Below are 19,153 nucleotides of genomic sequence, written 5' to 3' on the forward strand. Positions count from 1 at the left end.
GACTTGAAAACTGTATTATAGCAGCCCTTGCAAGCCTAGTGCCCTTCGTATCTTTTGGACTACAGCTCCCATGAGCCCCAGCCAAGGCTGCATCATTCCAAAAATGTGTTGGAGATCACCTAAAAAAGGGGGGGTTATATACATATATGGCTAATACAGCGTCTAGATTAGCCCCAAACCAGGTGTGGCATGGTGCCTTGAGTGCTCCCCCAAAAGCATTCAAAGCCCAAAATTGTCATGAATCAAGGTGCTTTCTGCAGAAAGTTTTCATTTTCTTGTGCTTTTGAAAGGAGGCAATTTAGTAAGAAAATTTGGAGAGTCCTGCTGGATCAGACCTAAGGTTGTAACAACCACAACAGAATAACGATCCCCTCCTTCAAGCCCTCTTTAAACCACTTTTGAGCACCTACAAATTCCACTAGCTGACTGTGCCCCCTTTCGCTTTGCTCTCTGCCTCTTGCAGGCTGGTTTCATTGGGTGGCCCCTGAGTTCTAGTGGCATAAGAGGCAGGTGGTGAAAATGATCCCTGCCTGCTTTCTCTGCACCATGCATGGTTTTTTATAACCCACCCACCCTTCTCCAAAGCTCCAAATGCCTTTGCTTTTCCCTTGGGGAGATATTCAAGCCAATAACAGGGAGTAGCAAATGGAATACATTGGTTCCTTCTGAATAGCCAAAGGAATGCCAGGCCCCAACTGCTACATGCTTCCCACCATCAGGGTGGTGATTGGCCCAGTGTCCTTGGTGATCCTTAGGGACCGTCTTCAAATGGCCAGAACAAAAAGAATCTCAACCCTTTCTAATGTATTTCCATGGCCCTTCCAAATGGCCATGGAAATACATTAGAAAGGGTTGAGATTCTGGATCGCCAGATGAACATAGATAAATGTTCCTGAATGGTGAGTGGAATGCATTGAATGAGGGTGTGTTGAGTGGCCTCTAGCAGCCATTCAGGGGACAGATGGTGGGGATAATTAATATCATTAGCATTTATTCATTAATCTTCTATGCAATTGTCTCAAGGCAATGTACAATAAAAACTATTAAAAACACAGCAAATCCCCAACCGAATACATGTAGAACAGAACTAAAACCATACAAAGTACTAAAAGCCATTTATCCATCTGAGAAAGCCCATTGGAACAAAAAAAAAGGTATTCCAATTGTACCTGGGAAGTGCAGGTAGCAGGTACCTGTTAGATCTCAACAGGAATGCTGTTCCTGCTCCGAGTTTGTTTTGAAGGAAGGTCCCTTTCTCCCGGTCACTCAGCAGAGCAAGCATTTTGCAGACATTTATTCTGTGTTCTGCAGTGCACTGCGCAGGAGGCCATCCTATCCCAGGCACTCTCATCGTCTCCTTTGGAAAGAGGCATGCCCATCTGGCTTTGTGGCATATAGAAACCTTGTAGGACACGGGCGCAGAATCCCAAACCGTGCCAATGTATTCCAAACTGGCCATTTGAAGGAGGGAAACTGCTTGGCCGTTTGGGGATATTCCCTAGAGAAGACTAATAAGCAACCCTTCACCCTGGTTAATGCATTCATAAATGGAAGAGATTCCAAAGGCCATTGAGAAGGAAACAACCTTTTCAATGGCCCTGGTGTTTTTTGCTATTTTCTGCCCCCTCTCCCAGCCCCACATTATCATTTTTCAAGGTATACTGGCCAGTTAGGCACAAATGTAGCTGAACCAGAAAGCATAAAAACCCAAGAAGGACCTGACAGTTGGATCTGGCCAGTAACCCATCAAGTCTAGCATCCCCTTCTCATAGTGGCCAACCAGGTACTCCAATGGGAAGCCTGGAAGCAAGATATGAGCACATCAGCACCCGAACACCTGCAATTCCCAGCTAGTGGGAGAAGGTTCTGTCAGCTTTGGTTCTCTCTGTTCTCTCATTTTTCTAATCTTAAATTCAGTTTTCCATGTTGCTGCAGCAATCTGTGATTTTTCCTTTTTTTCCTTCAAAAAAACCCTCATGAAAATTCTTCAGCATTTTAGTGCAAATTTCTCCTAAGAAACACATCTTTGTATGCAGTTTTGACTCATTCACACATGCATGCAGGCAATTTCTCTTTAATATATTACATTTTTTGTATGCTGTTTTCACTAATATATTTGTTTTTATGCACAACTTCCCCAAATATTTGGATTCTTGTAGTCATTTGGTAGGTTGGAAAACCACGGTGCAAAATTTGGAGAGCTGCAAATTCTGAAGGATGTCTTAAAATCTGAACTGGATTGAATTTATCCTCACCTCACATCTTTGACCTCAGCTACTGATATTTGGAGGCATGCTTCCTTCTACAGTGGAAGAACATAGGTATCAGGGGCACCAACTATAGGGAGTCCTGGGGGCCTCACTAAGCATCTTGCAAGACCTTGGAGATGCTATCAAAGGCCTTGTCAGACCTTGGAACCTGACTTCCGGTGGCACTGGAAGTCAGGTTCTGAGGTCACGGGGTGTGTGACATCATGACATCACATCACGATGTCACATCATGATGTCATGTCACATATGCTGGGCACCTATAAGCCGAGACCCAAGTTGGCGTTCCTGATAGCTATTGAGACAATCAAAAGATTTCTTCTTGACTTCTAAATGGGGACATTTGTGTACTGTGTGTTGAAACTGTCAGTACTGCAATGCCTATCTATGGTGCTGCCACATTTGGAATAGAGTATATATTTCTGGTCACCACAGTCTGAAAAGGATACTCTAAGTGCAGGAAAGCCATATTTTGGTCTGATCTGTATAGGGAATCTCTTAATGTATGATGTTTAAATATCTGTTAGAAGCCTCCCAGAGTGGCTGGGGCAACCAAGTGAGATGAGTGGGATATAAATAATAAAATGATGACTGTGAAGATGATGATGAACACCAACGTGCTTAACGTTTGCTGATCTAGCAATGCTCTTATTAAGTCCTTAAATCTGGAGACATAGGCCATTTCCAGATCTCAACAATACTAATAATATCCGGACCTATCCTTCGTGACATTTTGGTGGCCTAATAAAGATACTGCCCAAAATGGATTCTAGATTCTAACTTTTTATGCGACTTTAGATTTATTTATTTTTAAATTAAGCAATTTGGATGCAAAATTCTAAACTGGAAAAAGGATTTTATACCATTGGGCGGGGGATGGTTCCCAAACGAGCTTACATTAAAAAACAAGACAGTCCCTTCTCCACAGGCTAATAATCTAAGCAAACACAACACAACACAAGGGAAAGTGGAGCAGGAGGTAAGAGGAATAAAGCAATCTCAGGCACCTAACATTAGCCTGTACCTGCTTGACATAACTACTGCCTTGTTCCTCTTCACTCCTGTTTCCCATCTGTTCCGAGACACCTATGTTGTTCCTAAGGGTGGCAATGGATCAAGGTAATTTTCTTCTTTTGAATTCCCACAGATGGGGAGTCGGTCACTGTACGTTAGGAACACAGGAAGCTGTCCATTAGTAGTATTGTACACTGACTGGCAGCAGCTCTCCAGGGTTTCAGGCAGGGATCTCTCCCAGCCCTACGGGGAGATGCCATTGGAGACTGAACCTGGCATATTCTTCTGCATGCAAAGCAGGTGCTCTGCTGCTGACCTATGACTCCTCCCTTTTTCCTTCTTATTTCTCAGCAGCCCTTTGTGCACCCTGAAACCTCACCACACACAGGTGACCTTATTCTAATGTCTGCTATCTCCTCCCACATTCCATCGTAAGTCTCTTCCCTATTGCAAACTCACAGCTTCATCTCCGCCCCTCACTCCCGCCCACAAAAGATCCCGGTTGCTTTGTTTACCCACTTTTCCTGGTAACTCAAAAGCTTGCACACTCTTATGTGCCATTCTGGTTGCTCTAATGGTCTTCAGTTTTTGGTTTCTACCTCCTTATGAGTCAACCTACCTACCTTGGTTTTATTGCTCCAGCTGCTGTTGTGATGGTGACTTAGGTTTTTCCAGATACATTGCAAGACACCTTGGAGAGTTGTTAGTTCAGAGTGAATGAAATTCTGCATTGCACAGCAACTGTGTGGGTGCAGGAAAAGTGATGGGGCAATTCTGGATTTTCCTCTTTGAAGTCACCCTTTCTCTCAGCTGACTGTGAAGCAAAGTTCTGGATCTGCAAAGAATGAAAGAAGAAGTGAAGAAATGTTGAACTGGCAGCTATCCTTCACTTGCCTTACCCTTTCTACTTAAACCCCGCCCCCCCCACCGGATTTATGTGTTCTTCAAACCATGGCAAAACCTCTCAAATTCCCAATATTAATTTTATTTTATTTATCCCGTTTCTATATTGCCTTTTCTCCAAGGAGCTCAAGGTGGAATGCATGGTTCTCCCTCTCTGCATTTTATCCTCACAACAACCCTGTGAGGGAGGCTAGGATGAGAGGCACCTTTGAACCCTGGTCTCCCAGGTCCTACTCTAACAACCTTCATTTCATTTTCATTTCATTTCACTTATAATTTGCATACTGCTTTTCTGTATTGCTACACAACAAGGCAGTTTACAGACAGAAGAAACAAGGAAATATACAACAAATATCACACATCTTACAACCATCTAATCCAATACAAGTCATACCAAAAATATGACTTAAAATAAACAACATATCAAATAATGTAGTATTCAATAATCCATTAGAATGTAGTGGCTGGGACAACCCAGTCAGAGAGGCGGGGTAGAAATAATTATGATTATTATTATAGTACACAACAAAATCAACACTCAAGTATCAACAAATAACGATTGGAAATTTGCTCTCAACAATTACAATAAACCATTACTTAAATTATAATCAATAAAAATAGCAGCAGAATTGCAATACATAAAATACCGAAACACATAAAAAGCCATGCAAAAAGAAGCAATAAAATTAAAAGAATCCCTGCCGCCAAACTCCTCCCCTTCCAGCTGTTTCTGGTCTTCTTAAAGCCCTTCCGTAGGAGAGGCTCTGTTCAGCTGGATTTGGCTGTGGGTGGGGGAGCTAAAACTCTTTTGTCCTCCTGTCCACTACTTGCTCCCTAGAGTGCAAACATCTTATCCAAGCAATGCAATCTCATTTTTTTCCTAGCTTAGCTTTGCTTGTCCCTCAGATGCAAATGCTGTCCTGCTTTGCACTGTTCAAGAGTGCAAAGCTATACTGTGGGAGTCGACTCGAAAAGCAAGGAAAACACAGGCCTTGTGTGCTTCCCTTCAGGAGTGCCAACTTGAATAAAATATTATGGGGGCGCAGGTGGGCTCCACCCCACATAATCAATCACATGACACAGCACACACAAGACCATTTGAATGGCAATGCCCATCAACTTTGCAGGGGCCTGGCCCCCTCAAATATTTTATCTTGGGGGCCAAAGCCCCCAGGGACCCTAGGAGTTGGCTCCTATGGTTCCCTTTAAAAAAAAGATGGAGCTGAAAAGCGTACTTTGCAAAATGTATGAATGTTATTGCTCCAAATAAAATGAAAAGTGTGAATAGAGGTTGAGAGGGGAGAAAGTGAGAGAGACTGTGATTCTGAAAAGTTAGCAGAGACATTTCTCTCCCTCCCCCTCTCCCTCCCCCCGCACAATTCTCATACACACACAGCAGTCCGTGATAAAGAGCCAGGCAAAAATGAATGGAATGGTGGATAATTGGACTGAAAGGGAGGAATAGATGGAGGAATGGATGCCAAAACAGTCCTAAAGAGGCAGTTGATGATGGATTGAAAAGAAAGCTCAGTGGACAGATGGTTCTTTAGCATCTTGCTGCCTACTTTTCCTTCCTGGAATCAGGCACAGATTTTATCTTTCTCGCCTTCTAAATGGAGAAGCTCTATGCCCCCTGCTCTTGCCTCCGGCAGGGCTCTAACTCAGTGGCAGAGCACCCACTTTGCAGGTGGAGCCCAGGTTCCATCTGATGGCCTCTGCAGGTTGGGATGAGAATGTCGCCCGCCTGAAACCATGGAGAGCCACTGCCAGTCAGTGCAGGCAATACTGAGCTGGTTGTACCCAAAATGATCTCATTCTGTACCAGGCAGTTTTCTATGTTCTTATCAAATCCACCCTTAATACAAAACTATGAGGACTAGTACCTTGTTTTGTTCTTAGAAGAAGAGCTGTTGCTCCGTGGCAGAGTATCTGCCTTGAATGCAGAAGGTCTCAGGTTCAACCCCCAAAGGCATCTCCAGGCAGAGAGAGAGGGAGAAAGCCTCTGCCAGTAAGGATAATGGGCTCGATGGACCAACCATCAGATCTAGATGAGTGCACAATCTGTGTACACAAACCGACTGAGCTGCACACGCCTATGGTTCTTAATGTGCGCTATTCAGCAAGGGTACCATCTATGTACATTAGTGTGCACACTTATCTTATACAGGAGTAGATTATAAGTTGATTGTATGGTGTTACAAGGCAGCACACTGGGGGGGGGGAATCAAATTTTGGCAGCCTTCACCCCCACCCCCGCGCAACAGGGCAGTGTCCAACCTATGGGTTCTGTGTCAAAGTACTTTTTCGGCCCACTTGGTTTGAAAAGTTGGGCTGTTCTGGGTTAGAGTCTCTGGGACTAGGACACGGGAAAGACCAGGTTTGAAGCCTGCTCAGCAGTGAAGCTCCTGATGGGGGTGACCCTGGGGGGCAGTCCCTGCCTCTCAGTCTAACCTTCCCCACTGGGTTGTTGCTGGGCTTAAATGAGAAAGGGGAGAAGCATGCAGGCCACCTTGATCTCCTTGAGGACCAATATGTGGGACATAAATGTAAGAAGTAAATAAATAACCGAGGCAGCTTGGACTCCTGTTCAACGTCCCGTGTGGACCAGGCTAGGGTAAGGAAGCTCCCACCTTGTGAAAAATCCATTTTAAAATTTTGAAGCGGGTAAGGGAAGCCTTGCTAGAGAGGGGGCAAGCGGGAAGGGCGGCTGGTCCGCAGATGAGCAAAGGGTGGAAGGGGGGGGGGGGGGAGAGAGAAGTATGGGACGCCTGAGCGGCAGAGACGAGAGGAAGTGAACTTAGACGTGAATCCATTGAAGAAAAGGGAAGCGACAGAGGAACGTTTGAACGGCTACCTGTCCTCCTGAGACCGTGGTAGGCTCCGATTTGGGGCGGGGGGACATATTGCCTGAATGGAGAAGTGGAGGCGGGTGACGGGTACGCTGCTCCGCGGCCTCCTCCCCACGTGCTGTGCCCAAACGGGACGGGACATGACCGGGTGGGGGAGGGGAGGGGCCTGCCCTTCTCCCGGTTCCACCTGTAAGGTCCCTCCCGGAGAGGTGGAGGAGGAGAGCAGCTAGGGCGGGCCCGGCCCGCCTCGCCCCATAAAAGCTACCTGGACGGGACGGCAGAAAGTAGCAGTCTGCGAAAGACTCCGGGCTTCGAGCACAGACAGCAATGGGGTGGCTCAGCTTGCCGTCTTTCCTGCGGTGCGGTAACAAGGAGGTGAGTCCGCACAGTGATGGGCAGGATGCAGCCGAACAGGCGTCACCGGCGTCCGGCCGGACGCGCAAGGAGGGACGGGAGGAGGCTGCTCGGAATAACCAGGATGCCCCGCAAACAAACTGTGGTGCCTCGACTGAAAAGTCCGCCTCCCCACTAAATAACATGGGGCAGCAAGCCGGGGTGCGTGGAAGCTCCTAGGGGCTCCTCCATCATATGTGGTAGAGGTTTAGATTGTAAGCTCCTTGCGGCAGGTAACTTCTGCCTATTCTCCTCCTCCTCTTTGCCTGTAGCCTTTTTCAGAGCGCAAGAGGGAAGTTTTGTGTGCCCCGTTGCCCATGCATCTTTGCACCCCCTGTGCATCAAAGCCCCCTCAGTTCAATGGGTCGCTCATTCAAGTTGCAAGGAGGGGGCCGCTTCCTGTAGAATGAAGGATTCTACATTCAGAGCGAGTTAGTGATGGGTAGTTTCATTGGAGCCAACTCCGAGGGGCCAAGGTGCCTTTGATTCCGTCCCCCCCCCCCATAAAATATTTGAGAGGACTGCCTCCCCCATTGATGGGCATTGCCATTCAAATGGTGTGTGTGCCCCGTGTAATGTGATCGATTATGCAGGGCGGGGCTCCCGCTCCATATTTTATTCAAGTTGGCACCCCTGGTTAGTTTAACTATGGTAGTTTTTTTATCTGCTCCTGATTTGCTTTTGGATCTATTAGATACTTTGAGATATACAGACACAGATATATGACGAACAATAGCTTACAAATCAGAAATGCTCAATTCTTACAGCAAAGGGTTTGGGCTTGTGCCTTCATCACTTGTTCTGCTTTTTGCTACAATAATTTAAAAGTCCTGCTTGGTAAGTCACTGGCATAAATAGATGGCTTTAGTCAGTGCCTTAGCTGGGGGGCGGGGCTAGCCAGGTTTTTTGCCTTGTGACTCCTCCAGAGGGGCGCCATTGAGGCGCCCTGCCTGTGTGGGGTTTTTTTTTGGGGGGGTTGCACGTGGGCTTGGGGTGCCAAACTGGGTCTTTGACCCGGGTGAAATAAAGCCTGGTTTCGCCCCTGGTTTTAGTGATTAACTGCGTCTTATCAAGATCCAGAACAAGGGAACAAGTATCTGAACTGCTGTAGTTCGAGGCTCTCATTACAGTCTTATCGCTAAGTATATCGATATAGATACAGACGAACGGACGAACGAATAGCATTCTACCCCAGGGTGAGACCAGGGGTAGGGGAAACGGAGTCAGAAGCGAAAGGGGGAGCAAAGGCTTGCATGACTGAAGATTAGCAATTACAGCAGGGTTCTGGCAGCCCAAAGGCTTCCACAAGGTTGAACAGAAGAGCTCACCTTTGTTGCTCCCCCCTTGGGAACCTCTGATGGAGCAGAAATGGCCAAGAGGTAAAAGGGTTAAGGTGCGCATAGTGAGGGATTTTGATGGGCGGTGACTGCTCAGTTAGTTAAGTATTTCTGCTGTTTTACTTGATCTGGGGGGCAACTACCCCCCTGCCCCCCCCAAGCCCATGAGGATTGATCCTGGGTGTGTGTGTGTGTGTGTGTTTAAAAAAGTATCAGAACTAAAGTGGCAGGTGCATGTGAGGGAAGCATTGGTATTTTTATGCCGCGAACTGCCATGAGATCTAAAGGTGGCTGACAAATTTATTTTGACTTTGCCATATAATTAAAGCATACTTGAAACACACAACTCTCCCCCCCCCAAAAAAAAAGGATTCTGGGAAGTGTAGTTAAGGGTGGTGGCGATTGTTGCTCTGCTGCGGGCAAATTACAGCTCCTAAGATGCCTTGGAGCATAGGTGCCTGGGACCCTGGGTGACTGAGCACCGCCTACAAAATTCCCATGAATGGGCTGGGCACCCACAAATTTCAGCGCCAGGACCAGGCAAGCTGCGTGGTACCCACAGTCGCAGGGCCAAGATGGCACTCCTGCCTTGGAGGAATCCATGCTCTGCATGTAGAACTAAAGATTCTCTGCCTTTTTCTCAGCTGATTTTAAAGCAACAGCAGTAATTTCAGTTGCAGCCCAGGACATGCTCTGACCTGGATAGCCACAGAAAAATTATGTGAAATGCTTTTCTGCTTCACTGTTGCTGCTGTTGATTCTGCCCTGATGGTGGAGAAATACAGGAAGGACCTGGCTGCTAGATCAGGTCCAAGGCCCACTGGCCCAGCTCCCCTTTCGGCCTCTGGGAAGCAGAAGCAGCGCATGAGTGCAAGAGCAACTCCCCCCCCCCCCAGCGCCTACAGGCTCATCTCTTCCATCTCTGGCCTTTGATTGGTAAACCTTGAGAGCTTCACCATGGGGGGCATTATTAACCTTGTCCTTGGCTCAGGTGCCTTTCCTGAGTCTCCTGCCTTTAATTGCTGCATTGTTATAAGTGGCTTTCTTTTATTGTGTATTTCAATCATGGGTGTTTATAGTTTAATGTTGGTGTAACTTGGCTTTTTTATTTTGTAAACTGCCAAGAACATAGGCACATAAGAAGAGCCTGCTGGATCAGGTCAATGGCCCTTCTAGTCCAGCATCCTGTTCTCTCTTTTTTTAAAAAAATAATAATATTTATTCAAATTTTAAAGGTTACAAAAATAAAAAAATAAAAAATAAAAATAAAAAAGACAGAAAAAATACAATCAATTAAAAAAGAACAAATCGAACCTTTACATAGCTTTCTTTCCTTTACTTATTTCCTTGACCTCCTCACACCTCCCATTTTTGTATTCTAATTCAAATTGTTATTTCAGCAAATCCTTCCAACCTTGTTTTTATCTTAATAATTTGTCTTAATATACTATAATTTTATGTTCTCTCTTTCACCAATTCATTTTTACTTAATCCTTTATGTCATTTCTGCCAAATCCCTGTTCTCACAGGGGCCGACCAGATGCCCCCAAGGGTAGCCCCCAAGAAGGATATGAGCACAACAACAAACCCTCCAATGAAAATAGGGGTGTCCTATCTAATAATAATAATGATAATGATAATGATAATTTTGCTATTTGCTGCCCACTTTGGGCAGCTTCCAACATATTTAAAAGATAACCAAACATTAAACATTAAAAAAAACTTTCCTTTATAGGGCTGCCTTTAGAGGTCTTCTAAAGGTTGTACAGTGCTACCTCGGGTTAAGTACTTAATTCGTTCCGGAGGCCAGTTCTTAACCTGAAACTGTTCTTAACCTGAAGCACCACTTTAGCTAATGGGGTCTCCTGCTGCTGCTGCACAATTTCTGTTCTCATCCTGAAGCAAACTTCTTAACCCAAGGTAGTACAGCACCACAGTTCAAGAAGGACACTGACAAACTGGAACGTGTCCAGAGGAGGGCAACCAAAATGGTCAAAGGCCTGGAAACGATGCCTTATGAGGAATGGCTAAGGGAGCTGGGCATGTTTAGCCTGGAGAAGAGGAGGTTAAGGGGTGATATGATAGCCATGTTCAAATATATAAAAGGATGTCACATAGAGGAGGGAGAAAGGTTGTTTTCTGCTGCTCCAGAGAAGAGGACATGGAGCAATGGATCCAAACTACAAGAAAGAAGATTCCACCTAAACATTAGGAAGAACTTCCTGACAGTAAGAGCTGTTCGACAGTGGAATTTGCTGCCAAGGAGTGTGGTAGAGTCTCCTTCTTTGGAGGTCTTTAAGCAGAGGCTTGACAACCATGTGTCAGGAGTGCTCTGATGGTGTTTCCTGCTTGGCAGGGAGTTGGACTCGATGGCCCTTGTGGTCTCTTCCAACTCTATGATTCTATGATTCTATGATTTCTGGGTTAGAAGAGTCTGTAACCTGAAGCGTATGTAACTTGAAGCATATGTAACCCGAGGTACCACTGTATACCTATCTCCTTGGCTCAGGGGGTCACATAACTCCATACTTTCCAGCATTTCTCTGGTGAAAACAGGGACGTCTTAAGACATTCTGGGATCAAATAAGAAATTGGGATGGCTTCTGTCAATTGGGACCATCCCTGGAAAATAGGGGCACTTGGAGGGTCTGCAAGAGCACTTTCTCCCCTGAGATTCCTAGAAACTGGTGTTCAGAAGCATTATGCCTCTTGTAATGGAGGCAGAACATAGTCGCCATGGCTGGTGAGCATTATGACTATCGTTATATAACAAAATGGGTCTACTTGGGCCTTGTCGTGTATGTAAATTAATGTAAACTAATTAATATAAATTAATAAATATTAAGTATTGGGCTGCATCCAACTAAGTTTTACTCAGAGTAGACTTATTGAAATGGATGGACCTAAGATGGGCATGTTCATTAATTTCAGTGGGTCTACTCTGAGTATATAACACTGGGCAACAATTTTTTACTTTTTAAATGTTGTCTAGATTTCTACAACTGATTTAGGGTATTTTTGCACTGCTGAATCAGGAAATGGCATCCGTTTCTCTCCATCAGGTCAGGTTTACTGTAAACTGAATGGTGGGCATTAATAAAGGTAAGTACACGTAAATTGCATTTTTCAAACTTCAGGGCTTGAACTTCCATTTCTTGGAACTCCAGGAATGCTCAGCGGCAGGGAGGTCTCTCTTCAGAGTCCAACAGTAGTCAGCCATCATGACTGCGTCCCAGAGACCCTGATACCTGGTCTCCATCTCTTTCATGTCCTGATGGAATCTCTCCCCCTGCTCGTCACTCATTGAACCCAGGTTCTCAGGGAACCGGTCCATATGTGAAAATAGGTAGTGCATCTTGACGCTCATGTTGCAGCCCAGGTTTCTGAAAGCAGTCAGCATGTTGTTGACAAGTTCTGCGTAGTTTCTGGCCTTATTGTTGCCAAGAAAGTTCTTCACTACCAAAACAAATGCCTTCCACGCTTCCAGTTCCACTTTGTTCATTGAGTTTCTGAACTCTGGGTCTCTGATGAGCTGAAGATGCCTGCTTTCAACTTCTCCATGGTCAATCCTGGAAAAGCCTGGCACAAGTAAGTGAAGCAGTCACCATTCTTGTCCAGAGCCTTGGTGAACTGCTTGATTAAGCCGAGCTTGATGTGCAGCGGTGGGAAGAGTATTCTGTCTCTGTCCACCAGAGGGTCGTTGATGACGTTCCTTTCTTTGCAAAGCACCAATTCCTCCCGCACAGGCCAGTCCTTCTTCATGTAATGCTGAGCACAGTCCTTACTATCCCACATGCACAGAAAACATGGGTACTTGGTGAAGCCAGACTGTTGTCCCAACAAAAAGTTCACCATCTTCAGGTCAACATAAATAAACCACTTATGCTGATCATAACCAATTTTCTCCAGCACATACTTCACCGCTTCATAGTTTTCATTCAGTGTACTCGAGTGAGCCAGGGGTATAGAGGCAAACTGGTTGCCGTTGTGTAGCAGAACACATTTCAGTGATCGCTTGCTGCTGTCAATGAACAGTCTCCAGTCTTTGGGTTCGTACTGTGGCACTCCAATCTTTGAGCAGAAGCTGCGCAATATCTGCACAGTACACCAAGTCCTTCTCTTCCGAGAAAAAACGGAGGTACTCTTGATGCCTGTTGCGCGAGAAGCTGATGCGAGCACTGTCAGAGAGGAGGTTTTTTTCCTTCAATCTGGATGCCAACAGTTCGGCAGAGTCCTTTGACAAGCTGAGATCGCGAACTAGATCATTCAACTCCTTTTGGAAAAATGGATGTGGAGCATCATCTTCAAGAACCACTTATTCTTCATGTCCTTCAACACTGGAGGCATCTTCGTCACTAATGTCAGGAAGTTCTCCGAAGATAGGCACTGGAATTTCATCACAATGAGCTACAGGACGACGTGCTGATTGAAGATCAGGATACTTCGTGGGGCGGCTGCCCCATTAACTTATGGTAGTTTTGATCCCCCAACTTTATGCTTTGCCGCACCAATTTATGGAAGATTTCGAGGTTTTATGACTTCAAACTGATCCCTTTTCGACATAATCACCCAGAACTATCGGACCTAAATACTTCTTGTCATTAAAATAATCATTTCCAATCAAAACAATTATTCAACATGGCATTTTACCCCCACCAACTTCTTCTAAAATGCTCCACACAAGCGTACATGTGAACAAAAACATAAAAAATGACATGTGGCCATAGCTCAAAAACTTGACCTGATTGAGCAAAACCAATGTGATTTCTGGATTCAGTGCATCAGATTTGTCCTAAATCAACTGAAAAAACGCAGACAACAAATTTGTTGTTGACCAGTGTAATAATATAATAAATTAATATAATAATTGGCATGCATTCTTTTGTATCATCTCTCTCTCTCCATCTCTCACCAATGTTCATTCATGGACAGAATGGTGGGATGCAAAGGTTTTGATATAAATGCATGAATGACTTTCTCTCTTCCTTCTTAAAGGATTTCACTTTGTCTACTGAGAAAATTACCGAAAAAGATGAAGAGAGTGAACGAGGAAACTGGTCACGCAAATCAGACTACCTCCTCTCTATGGTTGGCTATGCCGTTGGCTTGGGGAATGTCTGGCGCTTTCCATACCTCACCTATAAGGATGGAGGAGGTAGGCTTTCTGTTTGTGCTTCCTGTGTCAGTGGCAAGGCCATCCTAGAAGGAGAAAGTGGAGAAGCACCTTAGTGGAGCGTTTGTTGAAGTTGCCTGTCTTATAATGCATGCTGGCAAACAGCTGCTTACCTACTCACCTAGAGTGTGTTGAAAGTGCCTTTAGGTGACCAGCCAAGGAAATTTCCATGAAAGGCATTTCTTCCCACTCCTCATCCAGCCCTTGAGACACAAACAGCATGAATGCTGCAGGCTAGAAATAACTTACATTGTGCCAAGTGTGGTTGGCATAAAAGGTGCAGTGCTTCGAGCAATGCCCGCCAGTCCCAGTCAGCAAGGGTGTTGGGAGTGGGAGCCCCAAACACCAGATTTCTAGAAGCCCAGTTTAGATTTACGCAGAAGTTGGGGTAATACTTTAACAACAGAATTCATCCAAATGCCAAATGCCTGTTTAAGGGTGCTTTTTTCCGGGGTGGGGGTGGAGCGATTATGATTCTCTGTGCCCACACCATCAGCAGGCTGCTAATCTGCCTATTCCCCAGTGTGTTTGTGGTGCGTAACATTTTATTGCCTTTGTATATGCACACGTCTTGGAAGGTTGGCTGGTCCAATGCTCACATTCTTTCCTTTTGTTGTCTTCTTGGCAGGGGCCTTCTTGATACCTTATACCGTCATGCTGGCTCTGGCTGGGCTGCCTTTGTTCTTCCTGGAATGCTCGCTTGGGCAGTTTGCCAGCTTGGGACCCATTTCTGTTTGGAGGATTCTACCCCTTTTACAAGGTTGGCATTGTTACCCTTTCCACATTGGTTTCCACTGGGCTGCCATGAAACACCCACACACTCACACACATACACAACACTTCCTGGGAAGTTTTCTGTTTGTAGCTCTCTAATGCAAAATCGAGGGTGGTTTGTGCTCATTATTTTATTTTGGAATGTATTTTAATCTACCACCCTCTCATAATATATCAGGGTGGTGCAGAGCAATATACAAACATTTTTTTAAGCAGCACAGAACAGACAATTTGTGTGAGTTTTAAGCAACTGCATAGGCCTGCCAGCATGATAACACCTCCAAGAGATGCCTGAGAAGTGAGGGTGCTTGCTGGATCACTGCTGGAAGAGTGCCCCACAGAATGGGGCTGGTGACACTAAACGCCTGACTTACGGATGAAGCCATTTGGGCCATTGCAACGTGAGGGGCAACAAACAGCACTCCTCTGGGTGATCTCAGGTATTGGACCACAGGCAGTCCTTAAGGTGCCCTAGACCTAAGTTGTTCAGGGGTTTATATATCAGCACAACAGCCTTGAACATATGAATATAAGAAGAGCCATGCTGGATCAGGCCAAAGGCCCATCTAACCCAGCAAACATCCTGTTCTCACAGTGGCCAGCCAGATGCCCCAATGTGGGTGCAGCAGCATTCTCCCAAATGGTGATTCTCAGCAACTGGTATTCAGAGGCACACAGCCTCAAACAGTGGAGGGAGACCCATAGACATTGTATGTTAAAAATGCACAGTCTGTCTCAAATTGAATTGTACATTCCTGGTAAGTTCCCTTGAATCCCTCTTCAAAGAATAAAGAAGTCAATAAAAGAAGTTTACTTACATCAGTTCAGAGTTGAATCCCTGAAGGCAGACTTAGTTACAAATATGTACATGTGATTCTACCCCATATGGAGGAGTAATCCCAGTGTTCTGCTAGCTGAGAGCTAGCAGAGCAGTCCTAGCTAGAAGCTGGTCAAATGAAGAAAGAAGTGAAAAAGAGAGAGGTGTGCTGCGTGACTCGTCCTTTTGTTACCTGGACAGGTGAGGTCACGCCCACCTTCTAACACATGCAAAAGGAAGGATGCTCCAGCCAGGAGGAACAGGAAGTTTCAACTGGCTGGACCAAACCCTCCCTCACACGTCTTCTCTAGCTTTTCAAGGAATGTTGTACTTGACTGCCTCTCATGGATTACATCCCACAATATTTACCCCCAAAAGAATTTGATCTAGAACTTGAGTCAATCAGTTTCCATCCACTCCGTCTTTTGCATCTTCCTTGTCTTGCTTGTGGCTTATTGGGAAAGCAGCAGAGGAAGCAAAATTGCATGCTTGGTGGTCAAAATGGGATATTCACCACCCCTTGGATGGAAAATGTTAAGAGGTAGGAGGCATGATCCCTGGGGACCATTCATAAACTCAACAACACATCTGATTTGTATCCTCCTCGACTGCTTTTGCCTGGTTGGAATTGTGCCCTTAAACTCTTATCATGCCTCTTGCATAGGTGTAGAAGCCAGGGTACTGTACAGAGGTAAAATTAACTTTTGTTGCTCTGTCCACTTTTGCATCTAGTATGTGGCCCCTGGAAAGGGATGCTTCCCTTAGGCTCAGTGTTGCCCATCTCTGCTCTAGAAAGTGCTTTGACCCATGTGGAATGCCGTTTTCAACTAGAAAGTTTGGAGGACAGTTTGGGCAGGTACTGGAGGAATGAGATAGGGACGGCTCCCCACAAGCCTTATTCTCCAATCCAGTGAGTTTGTTAAATAATTTTGAGGGAACGAACATCATGGCCATTAGAAATGCTCTTCCTGCTCTTATCACGATGTCTCCTCTCTATCCCTTTAGGAGTCGGAGTCACAATGGTGATCATTTCAACGTTTGTGACCATCTATTACAATGTCATCATTGGCTACAGCCTCTACTACTTGTTTGCCTCCTTCCAAAGCGTCCTCCCTTGGGCAGATTGCAATCCTGAGTGGGCCAATGCAAACTGCAGCAAGACGAGGCTAGGTAAGACTTCCATAGCAGCAAGACTGTTCTTTCAAGCTCATTCAATAATCCTTGATCGTGTTGCAACTTATTTACAGTAAACTGATGTCGTGGTCTCTTGCTGTTGCTGAATGATGGCTTATTTGGAGTCTGGATTAGTGCATCATTTTTCTTTACCCCTCCCAAATGGTGCCTCAGTATATAAGAGCAATGTTGCAACAGTCCATCACACATCAGTGTGTGACCAAAAAACAGGGATTGACTCTGCAAATGAAGCGTGTGGACATGCATAGGTGGCACTATGCGGTTAGAAGCGAGTTTGGTTATCTGTGGCCAAGTCACCATGGGCAGAAAGCAAGCTGGGACCCTACTGCTAATGGTGACCTCTAAGTCTGTAGTGGTTGGCAGGGTAGGGCAAGTGGCTCTTACCTGGTTTCCTGCCCACTGTGTCACTGCGGAAAGGGATGAGGCTGGCACAGTGCAAACACACTGGCAGAACCAATCTGGCACTCCTACCAATGCATTTGTACTATGCTGACCTCACCACTCCTTCTTTTGGGTAAGCTGCAGCAAAACTGGAGATGGGAGGTCCGCTAAGCACCTGTGCCCCCCCGACAGTTACTACTCTAACTACAACCTCCTCCCCCCACCCCCCGCCTGCATCTACTTCTCTGGGGAAATACAGAGTTTGCCTCCACGCTCAACAACTTCTGTTCATTTGAACCTCCATGTTACCAGTATGGAATGTGGACTGATAAAACACTGCAAAAGAGCAATCTTGATGTGGTCATATGTATGATTGCAATGCAAGGAAGCTCTGTAGTGCAATGGTAGAGTAGCCCAGGATCTCCAGGCTGGGCCAGGAAAGACTTCCTGTACAAAGCACTGGATAGTTAGAGTAGACAATACTGAGTTAGATGGGCCTATGGTCTGACTCAGTCTAAGGAGGCTTCCTATGTTCAGTTCATTTTTCAGGGTGATCTACTGATAGGTACAGTATAGGCATCCATGCATAGTGGTAAAACACCACACCAAGACTCTTAATACACCTGGATGTGCAGTCAGATTGAGATGGCCTGTTTTCTACAGTGTTTTAACCTATGTGTGCAAGTGCTGATGCAAACTAACAAAGCACCACATAAAAAGAACCAATGCAATTGGGGTGTTAATTGGTGGCTATCAGGTCCCCCATCATTTTCTGTAGGCCAATCTTCCCTGGCCTGGTTCCTCCAGGTGTTCCTGGCCTCCAGCTCTCAGTATTAGCAGCCAGCATGGCCAGTGGTCAGGGATGATGGGGATTCATAATACAGCAGAGAGTATAGGTTCCTATACTGCTCAGCACCAAATTACCTGGAAGACCTGCTTTATCTCTTATACATTCACTGTGCTCTGCAGAAGAGTTTCTCCTGCAAGTTCCAAAGATCTCAGAAAGCCTGCTTTGCAGTAACCTGGAGCAAGGCTTTTAGTGTGTTGCCCCTGTCTGTGGAATAGCATTCTTGTTGATATACAACAGACGACCATCACCTGCACCTTGTAGAAACCATTGGAGACAGTTTTGCTCCAACAGGCTTTCCCAGTTAGATAAAATGGTTCTTTACCGTAAGTGTTCAGTGGTTATGGTTTTAGTTTTGCTCTAAAGGTATTTGCTGTTTTTCTGTTTCTAACTGTTTTTGTCATATGTATAAATCACTCTGACAGTGGTTTGGGAAGTGATTAATAAATGTGACAATGCCAACAACCAGAACAACATCCATCAACATCAAGGTCCCCATCCTTGCTTGTTCTGTACCGACACACACCCTTTGTGTCATTGTGATGGGCATTCTGCTCATAAGAAATGGTCAGAGGTCAAAATCACACTGGGGGTTAAAAATGTTTTTGCTGCTGTTGCTTCACATACTTGTTGTACCCCCTTCCTTCTGCAGAACTGCTGAGCAACACTTTTTTGTCTTTCAGTGTTAGACTGCAACATTACATTAGACAATGAGACTACTATCAACGCGAATTACTCTTGGGTTGAGAAAAACAACCTCACCTGCATCAATGGCACCAAGGTGTTTGCGAACACCCAGGCTCCCAGCGAACAATACTGGAAGTGAGTCCTGGGCCTGTTGCTCTTCCAGTTGAAATGTGGTCTGCAGGTGTCATTGGGGTTGCCCTCAGTGGGTGGAGGGGCTGTGGCTCAACAGCTACACACAGAAGGAACTCAAGTTTGATCCTTGGCATCCCTAGGTGGAAAAATGCCTAGTCAGTGTAGACCAGCATTCGCCCAACCTTGTACCGTCTGGATGTTTTAGACCATGACTCTCGTCAATGGCCAGGGATGATGGGCAGCAAGTGGAGAAAGAAGGTACAGACAGCATTGAGCTAAATAGGCCAGTGGTCTCACTTAGCCAAACTCTAGTGCACACCAGATTTTTAAAGCACATTCAGAGCACACCACCCCCAAAAGAATCCTGGGTTCTGTAGTTTGTTAT

At 45.5% G+C, this 19,153-nt stretch overlaps 1 protein-coding gene and 1 long non-coding RNA gene across 5 annotated transcripts in view; one reads left to right on the forward strand and one right to left on the reverse strand.

Annotated features, from left to right (window-relative positions):
• Positions 1 to 7,176, reverse strand: part of LOC307208314 — a 44,002-nt gene extending 36,826 nt beyond the window's left edge. For all 3 annotated transcript variants that reach the window (XR_013835069.1, XR_013835070.1, XR_013835071.1), the window contains exons 1-2: positions 7,039 to 7,176; positions 3,905 to 4,116 (exon numbers count right to left, since the gene is read on the reverse strand). This is a non-coding gene — a long non-coding RNA (uncharacterized lncRNA). The remainder of the gene's footprint in view (positions 1 to 3,904; positions 4,117 to 7,038) is intronic.
• SLC6A14 (solute carrier family 6 member 14) overlaps positions 1 to 19,153 on the forward strand; it is a 54,132-nt gene that overhangs the window by 16,687 nt on the left and 18,292 nt on the right. Inside the window, exons 1-5 of one of the 2 annotated variants that reach the window (XM_079962793.1) lie at positions 7,305 to 7,408; positions 13,759 to 13,918; positions 14,565 to 14,696; positions 16,533 to 16,697; positions 18,633 to 18,771. In XM_079962793.1, coding sequence (XP_079818919.1) covers positions 7,361 to 7,408; positions 13,759 to 13,918; positions 14,565 to 14,696; positions 16,533 to 16,697; positions 18,633 to 18,771 — 644 coding nt within the window. In that variant the 5' untranslated portion in view covers positions 7,305 to 7,360. Of the gene's footprint in view, positions 1 to 7,304; positions 7,409 to 13,758; positions 13,919 to 14,564; positions 14,697 to 16,532; positions 16,698 to 18,632; positions 18,772 to 19,153 lie in introns of those variants that run through there. The other variant, XM_079962792.1, reaches the window with a different exon arrangement.

This window comes from Podarcis cretensis (genome assembly GCF_951804945.1).
Source record: "Podarcis cretensis genome assembly, chromosome: Z".
In the NCBI taxonomy this organism is placed as follows: domain Eukaryota; kingdom Metazoa; phylum Chordata; class Lepidosauria; order Squamata; family Lacertidae; genus Podarcis; species Podarcis cretensis.